The 12,715-nt window shown below is 37.1% G+C and overlaps 1 protein-coding gene across 1 annotated transcript; it reads left to right on the top strand.

The window, feature by feature from the left end:
- The first annotated feature begins 5,225 nt into the window (after window positions 1–5,225).
- LOC110898351 (putative methyltransferase C9orf114 homolog) lies at window positions 5,226–10,871 on the top strand. Its single transcript, XM_022145125.2, has 11 exons — window positions 5,226–5,547; window positions 5,780–5,827; window positions 6,498–6,674; window positions 6,785–6,851; window positions 6,997–7,061; window positions 7,816–7,891; window positions 8,042–8,157; window positions 8,234–8,313; window positions 10,017–10,086; window positions 10,496–10,573; window positions 10,646–10,871. The coding sequence occupies exons 1-11, from the start codon at window positions 5,329–5,331 to the stop codon at window positions 10,706–10,708; spliced, it is 1,059 nt and encodes a 352-aa protein (XP_022000817.1). The 5' UTR covers window positions 5,226–5,328; the 3' UTR covers window positions 10,709–10,871.
- The last annotated feature ends 1,844 nt before the right edge of the window (window positions 10,872–12,715 follow it).

Genomic DNA, 12,715 nt, shown 5'->3' with positions numbered 1-12,715 from the left:
GTTTTAACCATTTCTTGCACGTTTGGATTTACTCTTCTTTGTGTTTGTATTACCATTTTATAGTTATATTCCACTAAAATTTTGTGTGTGCACATGGAAGGATTGATGCCTTTGATATCTATGAGCCTCCAGGCGATTGCGTTTTAATGTTTTTTTCAAAAGTTTTATCAATTTTTCTTTTTCAAAAAGTGTTAGTTTAGAAGAAATGATGACGGGGAGCTTATCGTGTTCATCCAATGCGTATCTAGACCTTTTGGTAGTTCCTTGAGTTCGAGTGGCGGTGGGTCTTCAAGAGACCGCTTATTTTCTTCTTTATTAAGATCGATGGCCGAAAAGGTTTGTTCGATGGCGTCCTCCTCTTCGATGAATTGTTCTTCTATTTCTTCTGTATCGGGTGGCTCCGCTTCATCTTCAATTAGGGGGTCGTCATTGCAAATTGGGAATTTCATTGATTCATCGAGATTGACGTACCTTTTGTCGGCCCCTAATTAAAGTGGTAGGTTGTTTTGCTTTCGTTTGGTCATGGTTTGATGGGATTTTAGAAACGGTTGTCCCAACACGAGGGGGGTATCATCTAGGATGATAAAGTAGGTTGGTACTACCGCTTGGCTTGTTTGAATTAAGACATCTTCAACAATTCCCGTGGCGTTATTTGTTTTTTGGTTAGAGAGAAAAATAGGAATTTTAAGAGGAGAAAAATCACTAGTACCCAGTTTTTCGAAAATATAGTTTGGCATTATGTTGACACAAAGATCTTTATCATTTAGCACGTTATTAACAAAGAGGTTTTGAAAAAAAAAACATGGTATTGGTTTTATGTTTAGTTCATAGCATTCATCTTTTACTAGCGAAGTTTGATCATTTGTTAACGTGATGCTAACTAACTCTTCGAATTTAGTAGTAGTGTTTAACTCTTTTAAAAACTTGGCATGAAAAGATACCAAACAATGATTTTCAAAAGAAGGTTGTAAAACGTGAATTTCTTGAAAATTTTGTTCTATTTCAAAATCGTGAGTTTTAGACTTACCTTCTTCTTGGTTTGGTTAATGTGTGAGTTTTTCGTTTTGTTGCTCTTCTATTTTTACCTCTTCGATTATTACCTCTTTAGTACAAAAGGCCTCCTCCTTTTCACGAGATCTCTTAATTAAGAGTTCTAGATTTTTGAGACTTTGTATTAGGCTTTCGGCTTCGGGATTAATTGTTGGTGGTGTGTCGTATGTTTCAAACGGATTGGCATCCTAGTCAAAGTTTGACTTTGGAAGCTCAAACCTTGGTTCTTCATATGTGGTGTATGAGGTTGATTGTTTGGAAAGGTAACAATGTTGTACCGAATGGGATTCACCACAAATGGTACAATAAGCTTCCTCATAATCATCCTCAATGTAGTAGGTGTAGTCTTTTGAGTAGTAATCCATTGTATTTGAAGATACCCAGAAGAATAACGAGCCTCGGGATCATAAAACAGAAGATTAAGATTTAACAGATTGTTGACCACGACCCGTGCTGAACTGGCACGACCCCGTGGGCAGATCTGTATTTGGGCTTTTGAAAAGGTTTTTATAAAAATTTGTAGCACAAGGGCGTGTCCCAGTAACACGACCCCGTGTTAAACCTACTGTTAAAAGAAAAAGTTTTGAAAACGGCCGCACAGTTTTGAAAAATGTTTAGAATTTGATTAGGCCGCTAATTTTAAGCTTTCTTAAAATCCTTATGTCCCCGAAAACGGCGCGAAAAACTTCACGTGATATGAGTGTGTTATATTTTTTTTGATATATTTTTTCTCTTTTTACTCGCAAATTCAAGTTTTAAATATATAAAACACGATATAATACTATCACTCTACACACTCGTTAGGGCAAGTGCACCCATCGCGGACGTAGTATAGTGATGGCAAGATACCGAGGTCGTCCAAGGACACAAGAACTTTTAATACTGGCTTATCATTAACGTCTAATCTAACCAAATTTTGATAAAAAGATTTTAAAAGTTATAAAAAGATAAACTAGAAAGCAAAAATAAAATATAAGGAAAAACAAATAGACAAGAAGGAATCACTTGGTTCCAACTCCTCTTTTATGTATCCTTTAATGATTTCCGCACTTTGGGCATTTTAAGAGATTATCTTTAAGTTATAGTAGTAGGCCCCCTTCCAGGCAGCGTTACCCTCAACCTATTGGTCTGAGTCAGCAGGGATACGACCCTGCAAGGTCGGATTATTGAAAGATAATTAAGTAAGCTTTTAATGCGAAAAGTGGTAGGCCCCCTTCCAGGCAGCGTTACCCTCAACCCTTTGGTCTGAGTCAGTAGGGATACAGTCCTCGCCGGGTTGGTTTAAAGTTTTAATAGTAGTTTATAGATAACAGATTCAAGCGGTTTCTTACTTTCTTCCAGGGCGGACAATACCGCCCATCTGTGAAGTATTACTAAGCTTGAACCAGGTTCTCGCAGGATCTATACACTGAACGAGAAATAGAATTACCCAACCACCCTTCTAACCCCCTTCCAAGTAGTTAACGTGCTTTATATAGACAGTAAAGACACAAATATGTGAATCAACAACATATGAAAAATGATTAGATAAATTCGCTTTCAATATAAAAAACTGGTTATTAAAGTCATTAATACATACCCAAATAAAAAGAAGTCAAAGGTTGAAAATAAAAAAGTAATACATAAAAGATTTATCTTCACCAAGTGATGTAAGAGTTTAGCCAAGCATGACCTTTGTTTGACAAGAACTCTGGATCCCGAGACTACTTCACACTCTAAATGATGGAAGATGGATGATGGTGGTGGGTGTTGGTGTTGGTGTTATAGTGGTGGTAGAGTGGTAGCAAGTGTGAGAGAAGTGGTTTACCAAGGGATGGATTGGAATGAAACCAAGCACCCCTATTTATAGCTGAAATCAGACATTCAACACGGCCCGTGCCCGCCTGGCACGACCCCGTGGCCTTCAATCTCTCTCCTCTTCATTCACTGCAGTGTTAGACGTCGTACTAACACGGCCCTGTGCGTCAACGGCACGACCCGTGGCCAATGTACTTGCTGTACTCTCTCAGATTATGTGAATCTTAGAGTTGACCACGCCCCGTTTTGTCTTGGCATGGCCCGTGTTGATCTTCTGATTTGTCCTTTGTTGTTGTCTTTTTCTTTTGCAGAGAATCCTAACTGGGCACGACCCATGCCTGGTGGGCACGGCCCCGTGCCAAAGCTTCTGATTCTTGTTATTTTGTTGGTTTGGATGTGGATGGGGGCTTGGCGAGTTGTGTCAATCCTCTTTCTTTGTACTTATGTTGGTTTTTGCTGTTATTTTGCTCATTTCGCCCGTTTAAGCTTTTTTGATCCTGTTAATTAAAAAAGAACAAAGAAATAAGTTTTTTCCGACATTAGTACTGAAAACGGTTGATTTTACGCCGTATTTGATATAATTTATATGTTGTATTTTACGCACATCATCCGCATTGGACCTTCAGAACCAAAAGTTTGGCATTTTGTCATGTTTGACCCTTCCACATCCAAACTTCCACACCTTTACGCATTTGGTCCCTCTCGTCCAATTTACCGGGAATATTTGAGAGTTGATTGGACACGTGTTGCCATATTATTTGTTTTGAATTTCCGAGGTGTTACAATGAACGTAGTAAATCGGCAAGTGAGGTAGTGGAACATAGTTGGAAAGCCAAGGCTTCCATGGTTCACACTTTCACCAAAACACAAGTTTCACCATATTGAAGATGATGAACTTGGATGGTCTTAACACTCGTAGGTTGTTTAAGATCTTGTTAAAACAGAAAGTTTGGGAGGTGTTTAGACCTCTAAACTTATGAGAATCAACTATACTCAAGCCCATAACCATAGGTTTGATTAGAGGCATGGTAGGTGCAAGATTCTCACAAGATGTATGAGTTTATGAAAAGTTTATAAAAGATAACATCAAAACAGAAAGTTTGGGCCTCAAAATGGTGATGTTCCACCTTAGTTACCATGGTAAACTTGTGGAAACACTCTTACAGATGTTCCAAACTTTCAAGAAGAAGAATAAGTGAAGAGACATGAAGAAAGTGAGATGGAAGCTCACTTAAACTTAGGATAACTTTGCCTTCACTTGATAATTTCAGTAGTTTGAAGAGTTCGGAGAATGTTTAGAGGGTTTGGAAAAGTGAAACTAGTGAATGGAGGCTTGGTTATATAGTAGAGGTTTAGTGTTAGTGTTTAATGGTGTTTGAATGTTGATTGATGAGGAAAAGATGTGAGAAAATGGACCAGCCCGTATGAAGGAAACATGTTTCTGCGGATTAGGGTTCCTAGCATCCTGAGGGGAGGATACCCTAAGTTTCCCGCGGGGCGCCGCATGCTTATTTTCTACAAAAGTTTGTTTTTCTTTCATTTTGGCCCCTAAACTTTGGTTTGTTTGAGTTACGAAATTGTGTTTTTGCTACTTTTCAAGCATCGTAAATGTATCAAGTATGATGCAAGTGTGATGTACGTATAAGTGACGTTCCTAAAGTTTAATGAGTCTTAGTTTTGCTTATAAACGCGTATTGGATGATTGTTTGGATAACCAACAAGTATGGATATTAACATGGTAAGTATAAAACATGAATTCCATTAAGATTAACGCATCGGATTGTGAGTTTGAAATTGAAATACGAATGTAAGGTTTCTAAAAATAGAATGCGAATACGAACTTTCTAATATAGGAATACAAATATACAAGGCGTTTCTTCTATGTTTTTTGCCACTTTTCCTCAACATAAAATAGGTATAGGGATGGGGCATAGGATGTGAATGCTCTTATTGTGTTTTGTGTTATGGAGGGGCTCCAACCTTGACTAAAAGTGATGCCATGTGACATCTGTAAACACAATTTTTACACCATTCACACCACCAAGAGGGTGTTACGAGTAACCAAGCCCTCAACGGCGCCCCTATGTAGCGGTGTTCGCACTCCATGATGCGACACCCATGACGCCCCATCAAACCCCATAACATATATCGTCTTTGGGTGATGCTTTACACTATGTTCCCGAGTCTCATTTAACAGGAGGAGGGGAAGGAAAATTTTCTTTCCTGATCTCTTCAATTTGGGAGGATGAATATATGGTCATATTTGGTTATATTTTCTTCCCTCTCCTCCCTTGTTAAATGAAACTCGGAAACATAATTTTTTATATTTTTATCTTTTTTTCCTTCCCATCTTCTATTAAATGAGATTCGGGATCATAGTGTTAATGTGTGCGAGAACGTGACACCCTAGTTGAATCCTTATACGCCTAGCCTCCCTACTTGAACACAAAAGGTTTCATACACCGTCGTTACACAATAACAATGGCTACAAAGAAGAGAAATGAAGCTGAACCTGAAGCAGAAACCCATGTCTCCAATGGTGGCTCTCATGAGAAGAAAAAGAAGAAAAAGCACAAGACACGAGACAAAGAGCAGAAAAGCTTTGTAGCGGATGGTGATGACGTCACCCCTCCAACTGTCACCATCGCTCTTCCTGGCTCTATAATCGATAATACCCAGTCTTTCGAGCTCGCTACTCGGGTAATAACCCATTTCAACCTCATTATTTGAGGCTGGTTTGATCTTGTAAATGAATACCCATTTGCACACCAACTGTTTGATGATATGTCTCAATGAAAGAAGCTGAAATTTTTAGGTTTTATCTTTCTGGGTAGTAGCTTTTCAGTTTGATGGGCTTGTTTCTTTAGTGAAGTTAACAAATTTGTAGTTTTTGTATTAAGTTTTGGCTGAATTTTTTTCTGCTGGTTTGCAGCTTGCTGGCCAAATCGCGCGTGCCGCCACCATTTTCCGGATTGATGAGGTTAAAACTTTAGTTATGTTTTGTTTGGATTACTTGAATATGATTGTAGAATGTTCGTGGATTGAACAAGAAGAAGCTTTCCATCATTAACTACTTGGGGTAGGGTGTAAGCTTGGTTTAGAAAGGTGTGCCTCATGTAGTTCCGGGTCAAAATTAGGGCGTCTAGGAGGTTTATATGTACTTACTACTAAGGGTTGAAGAAATTATGAAAGGTTAACTTGATAAGTAGGTTGATAATTAAAACAGATAAGAGAGACACAACATCTGGTTGTATATAAAGCTTATTTGGTCGTACATAGATGCACGCCTCGCACGTCGGCTTTTGGGACCAAAACGCCTCGTAGCGCCTCATGCGTTTTTAAACAAAGGGTGTAGGGAAACAATGGGTAGGTCAAAGAGGTTTATCCCTTTTGTGATCAATAACAAAAGATGATCAATGATTAAATTTGTAGTACCATTTTGTCTCCTTAACAACATATGAAACCTATTACGGAGGTTAGCCATTTGTTGTTAAGTTATAAAAGAGATGTCTTACAGCATTGTTAATTAAGTTATCTTGGATGGATGGAAAGCATAGGGTTTGGTTTCTTTTACGTATATAAAATGACATTTGTAGAAAGTTATAAATTCACTGATGTATACGATTGTGTATTTGGTTTTGTGTTTGTAGGTGATCATATTTGATAACCAAAGCGAATCAATGGCTGATTCAGATGTGACACCTAAGGACACTTCAGATGAAAACGAAAGTGGTGCCGCTTTCTTGATAAGGATCTTGAAGTATCTGGAGACACCACAATATTTGAGAAAGGCTCTTTTCCAAAAACATAACAGCTTAAGATTTGTGGTGCGAACCTAATGTGTTTACATTTTCAAATCGCATTCAACCAGTAGATTCATGCTCTATTAATCAGTAAATGCTTGTTAGTTTTTTAAGCTTTTTGTGGCATTTTATAGGGTTTGCTGCCACCGCTTGATGCCCCACATCATCTTCGAAAGCATGAATGGGGTCCATATAGAGAAGGTTGTTTTTTTTCTCTTAAATGTCGATTCAAATGCATTATCATAGTAAAATATGACATTTCTGAAGTGCTTCGGCTCCTCTATAAATTTTTGTATTTAGCAATCTGTGTACTAAAACTTGATGATCTATGTTCATTACTTAATAGGTGTCACACTCATGCAACAAGCTCCAAGTTCTGGCAGCACGCTTGTGGATGTGGGGCTTAGTAAGGTATGCGGTGCCGGTTAATCAATATCTGCATGGTATACTAATATTGTTATATGCATCCGGTATCAATGACAAACAATTACATAGATCTTACTAATATTTTGTATTTGCGTCATCTTAATGATTGATCTTAAATGTAGAGCTCTTTCCGGCATTTATATGATGCAATTAGTAATATGATAGTTATGTCTTGTGTATGCATCTTCTTAAATCAGCTCCACCTTGAGAATCTGAGCGACACTTATGTAATATGCCTCATTGAAGTCTTGCCACATGTCATTCCATGCAAGCGTCACTCTGTGCTGTTAAACATTTTAACATGCTAGTGAAATCCAATATGCATGCACCCAAGATGCTATAATCAGTAAGTAGGTAATAAAAGTTGGTTGGCACCTCGGATTAATAGCTTGTTTACATAGACATAAAGAGAGAATTAGTGCTAATCAAATCATCAGTTTGTAAAGTAATATTCATGTCATTGAGTTTACCAGTAACGGGATCTCATGGTTACTAAAAAAATGTAACAAGAAACCACATGTTAAATTCTTTTGAGTGAAACATAATTCCTTTGAATAAGAACTGATCCTCGGTATACTTTTTGGCTTTGCATGCTTACAAGACATCACCTACCTATCTCTCTCTCTCTCTCTCTATATATATATATATATATATATATATATATGGTCCAGAGGTTTTCCATGTAGATCAAGAGAGCTCTATATATGTTTGTTTAAATGAAGATCATCCCTCCTTGCAGAATGTGGTAATTGATCAAGCACTTGAGCCTGGAACAAGAGTGACTTTAGCCATGGGAACTAATCGCCGACTCGATGGTATTTATAATTTTTCTTCATTTGTGTTTCAACTGTGTAACAAATGCTTTCTGACCCCTATGTGTGTGTGTGTAGTCTCTTCTAAATTTGTTTAATTCAATTTTCGGTAGCAATGGTGTGAAATGTGAATTGTGTTGTCTGATTTTGTAGATGAGCCACGTGCGGTTGTCTCATCATCGAAACCTAGGGAAGAAGGAATGTATTGGGGCTATAAAGTAAGATATGCTGCCAATATCAGTTTAGCACTAAACGGCTGCCCGTATAAGGTACACATTTTCTTGATTAAATATGTTATTATTTTCTTGCACACCAGGTTTCTTTCATCTTCAGTATATTATTTAGGGTGGATATGATTATCTCATTGGTACCTCAGAGCATGGCAATATTGTCAAGTCATCAGAGCTTCGGTTACCATCTTTCAGGTATTGTACCATGGCTGTGGACACAACGTTGTTCCTTATTATGATTCGTTAGATATTATGAAACATTGAGAATATTTTCTTTTAAGATGACTAAAAGCTCAAAGCATATATACATGTATATATTTTGTTGAAAAAAACAAACATGCAACTTTGTGGACATGCGAAACCAATCAACATCCTATTATATTCTAATCTCAAACTAAAACTGTAATTATCTAGAAGCAAGATAGTGATTAAACTCTAATTAATATCCAGAAACGAAATTCCAATAGACGTGATAAACAATTCACTCTTTGTGGATATATTGTGTACTTCACCCTTCCATGAAAACAAGTTAAGAAGCAACCATTATGAAAACAAGCTAGGTAGCTGCAGGCGCCAGGCGCTTAAAAAACGAGGGCTTTTTAAAGCAAGACACAACATAAACAGACCATTTTTAGGGCTTTATACATGTTTTAGGCTTGTTTAGGGCATAGTTGTCGATAGCGAATAGCGACAAATAGCGACAAGGCACCTATAGGCTACGTAGCGAATAGCGACGGCTATTTTATACATAGCGATTACACTGGAAAAAGAATTTTGAAAATTTTTATATGTATATTACATCAAAAATTCAAAATACCTTTGTATATATGATTTTACATGTATATTTAACAAAAACCTATAAATCCAGCTATTTTATAGGTATATCTAATTGCTATTTACAAAAAAAAAAAAAAAAAAAAACAATCGCTATCATCTCTATTTGTCGCTATGACCCATATAGCGACACTACGTCGCATGGCTACATAGCGCGCTATAGCCGCTATTAACAACTATGGTTTAGGGCTAGTTTAGGTTGGTTTCAGGCCAATTCTGAGTGTTTCAGTTAATATCGTGATAGATATATCACCGATATATCGGTTATTATTGGTCCCCATGTGAGATATCGGTACCATCAGCGATATTGACCGATACTAGGCTGATATTTGACCGATATATCACCAATTTTCCCGATAACAAGATCTTTCTTCGTAGTTCTACCATTTGTCTTTCTTCTTAGTGCTGCTATTGGTGTTCTAAGTGTTAATTGTTAGTGTTTTAATTCTTAACCAGTTCTTAGTTGCTACAATTGTTGGTGTTTTGCAAGTTGCAAAAGGTTAATTTGTTAATGGTAGGAGAGTATACTGAATTGTTAGTGTTAAATTGCTATATATATAAAATTTAGCATGATTTTAAAATTACCAATTGCCCCCCGCGATTGCCAATATCTCAAATATCGGTCCTTGACCGATATTCGATTTTTTACCGCATTAACTGCTTAGGTTTCAGACCAGAATTTGCAGAATTCGGCGTGAATTTCGGCGGAGCGCTTTGATGGTCACAAGGTGGTATGGCTGCGCTGCGCCTAGGCGAGCTCCTTGTGCGCCGTTGACTACTAGGAGAACAAGTATATTTATAAACAAGTGAAGAAGTAACCGTTGTGAGAACAAGTAAATATTATTATACTAATACTTCTACGCGGTCTCACTACAGCAGCCTTCCTCTTGGTTGCTACATCAAAGTAGTAGGATCTTGTGGGATCCAAACCAATATCAATATAGTTTCTTTGTAGTTTAAAGTAACATATCTAGACGTTTAAGGCAGAATTGATGTATCTTTATATCTACTTTTAGATTCAATGGACTTGCATGTAACTGAATTAAGTTGTTAATATTTGATAGGCATCTGTTGATTGCTTTCGGCGGACTTGCTGGACTGGAAGAGTGCGTCGAAGTAGACAAAAATCTCAAGGTCTCTCTTTGTCTGTGAATTTGTCATGACTTGTATTGCTATACCTCATATGTTGTTTTGTTGGGGGATTTGTTTTAGGCTTAAACGCACCGGCCTAGCAAGCGTAGATTCATTTGAGAACAACAAAAAACTTGAGAACCGAGGAAGCCAATCTTGGCCTTAGATAAGAAAAAATTTAAGGGTCAAGATTAATATAATCACATGTATATCGACCTATGCACATGTGCATACCTTATGTATATGTGTTTTGTAATTCATGTATACATGGGGTTACTTAATCTTGCTCCCCTTCATTATATTTTTTTCATCCAAGGGTTCTGGTTCCGTCATATTCAAGTTTTTCATGGTTCTCAAACGAACCTCCTCCACGCATAGCTTGAAAACTTAATGATAAAGTTGGTTATTTCAGGGAAAAAAACCGAGGGATATATTTAACACATATTTGAACATATGCCCTCATCAAGGTAGCCGAACAATTCGAACAGAGGTATGATTTATTCTTAATGCACTTGCATATAACCTTGTTGGGAATTTGTACTGATTTTGTTACTGCAAACAGGAGGCAATCTTCATCTGTCTACAATATTTCCAAGAACCAATTGATCGTGTATTACATGCATAGATGCAATTAGTGGCCCCTTTGTTTTGGCCTTTCTGACCCGGTTCATTTTCAGATAATTGATGTAATACATCCTGCCTTCTTTTGTTTTGCTATATATGATATAGATTTTGACCTTTTTATTTGAGTGATGACTATCAAAGTATCAAAACACAATTCCTTTTAATTTGTCTTCTACGCTCTCCATTCAATTCAAAGTGATTCATATGTTTTATTAACATATAAAACAAGCATTAACCTACAAAAATAGTTTATATTTCGGTTATATTAAGCTTAAATCGTAACTACCTTGTGTTTTTAAGTTGGAAAATTTTGTTAAACCCGTTTTATTTAGCGAAAAGTTTTAGCCATAAGCAGAAAATTTTAGTCGTAAATTATCAGTTTTGAAAACATTACAAATAAAACATTGAGTTAATTACTGTTTTCGTCCCTGTGGTTTGTTAAAAATCACTATTTCAGTCTATTAGTTTAAAAACTGTGATTTCAGTCCCTGTGATTTCACTTTCGTAACCATTCCAGTCCCTATGGTTTCACTTTCGTAACCATTTCAATCCATTTAATCTGCAAGTACAGGGACTGAAATGGTTACGAAAGTGAAACCACAGGGACTGAAATCGCAATTTTTAAACTAATGGACTGAAATAGTGATTTTTGACAAACCACAGGGATGAAGACAGTAATTAACTCTAACACATTTTAGTTGGGTGTTATTGTGGTCAAGGCATCACAATACAAATGTAAGTTTAGGCATTAGTGAGTTTAGTTCAACATGTCTCGTTATAAACTAGGTTTTTTCCCTGTGCTATGCGGTGGGAGTTTGATTGTTTTTCTCTATGATACGCGGCGTGACTTTGGTTGTTATCGGCTTGACATGTCAGAAACCATAAAAGCAAAGATCGATAAAAGCAAATATCAATACTGGTTCTGATAATTCCAACTAAAAAACAAAAAAGGTTTTTACCACCGCGCTACGCAGCGGTAGTTTGATTGTTTTCCCCATGCTATGTGGTGCGACTCTGGTCGTTATCACCTCGACTAATCGGAAAACATAAAACCGAATATCTATATCGGGTTTTTTTTCCCTCGCGCTGTGTGGCGGGAGAATGATCGGTTTTCCCTGTTGTTACACAACATGACTTTGGTCGTTATCGGCTTGACTCATCGGAAAACTATAAAGAGAGAATATTGATATCGGTTCTGATAATACCAATTAAAAAAATAAAATAGGTTTTCCCCACCACGCTACGCGGCGGGAGTTTGATTGTTTTCCCTTGGTGCTACGTAGCGTGAGTTTGGTCGTTATAGGCTCTACTCATTGAAAACCATAAAAACGAATATAAATACTAGTTTTAATAAAATCAAGAAAAAAAACCAATAAAGTAAAAAACCATAAAAGACAAAAGAACCACTAAAATAAGAAAACCATAAAAGACAAACGAAAGAAAACACTATTCATAAGCCTATTTGTAAGGTTTCGTAATTCTGTGCTTTCCTTATTTAGAAAGTTGTATTCGTATTTCTATTTTTAGAAACTTGTAATCGTGTCGTATTCGTATTTCATTTCCAATCTTATAATCTGAGTCTTTGATCATAATGGAAACTCATTTTTATAGATATATGTGTTACATACTTGTGTTATACGCAATCAATCGTTGAATACATGTTTATACGCAAAGCCGAGACTCGAAAAACTTGGAAATATTAATCATACATGCATCACACTCATACAATGCCTTGAGACACTTTGAATACCTAAAAGCAGGCCAAATTACAAGTTTACGGCATAAAATAACACAATTACAAAGTACAAGGGCCAAAAGTGAAACAAAGCAAACAAATTTGAAATTCACTCCCCCGCGCCACGCGGGAGACACCCAGTCACTCGTCGCGTGGCACGATGGGGGTCGATCCACAGCCAGCTATTTTCAGCTCGTGGGTTGGCCCATTTTCCACCTCTTTTCACGCCCAATCACCTTACAACCTTCTTTAAACCAAACCCTAATCCCCCTG

This window comes from Helianthus annuus, chromosome 6 (genome assembly GCF_002127325.2).
Source record: "Helianthus annuus cultivar XRQ/B chromosome 6, HanXRQr2.0-SUNRISE, whole genome shotgun sequence".
Classification (NCBI taxonomy): domain Eukaryota; kingdom Viridiplantae; phylum Streptophyta; class Magnoliopsida; order Asterales; family Asteraceae; genus Helianthus; species Helianthus annuus.
This window is presented reverse-complemented; position numbering and strand designations above follow the sequence as displayed.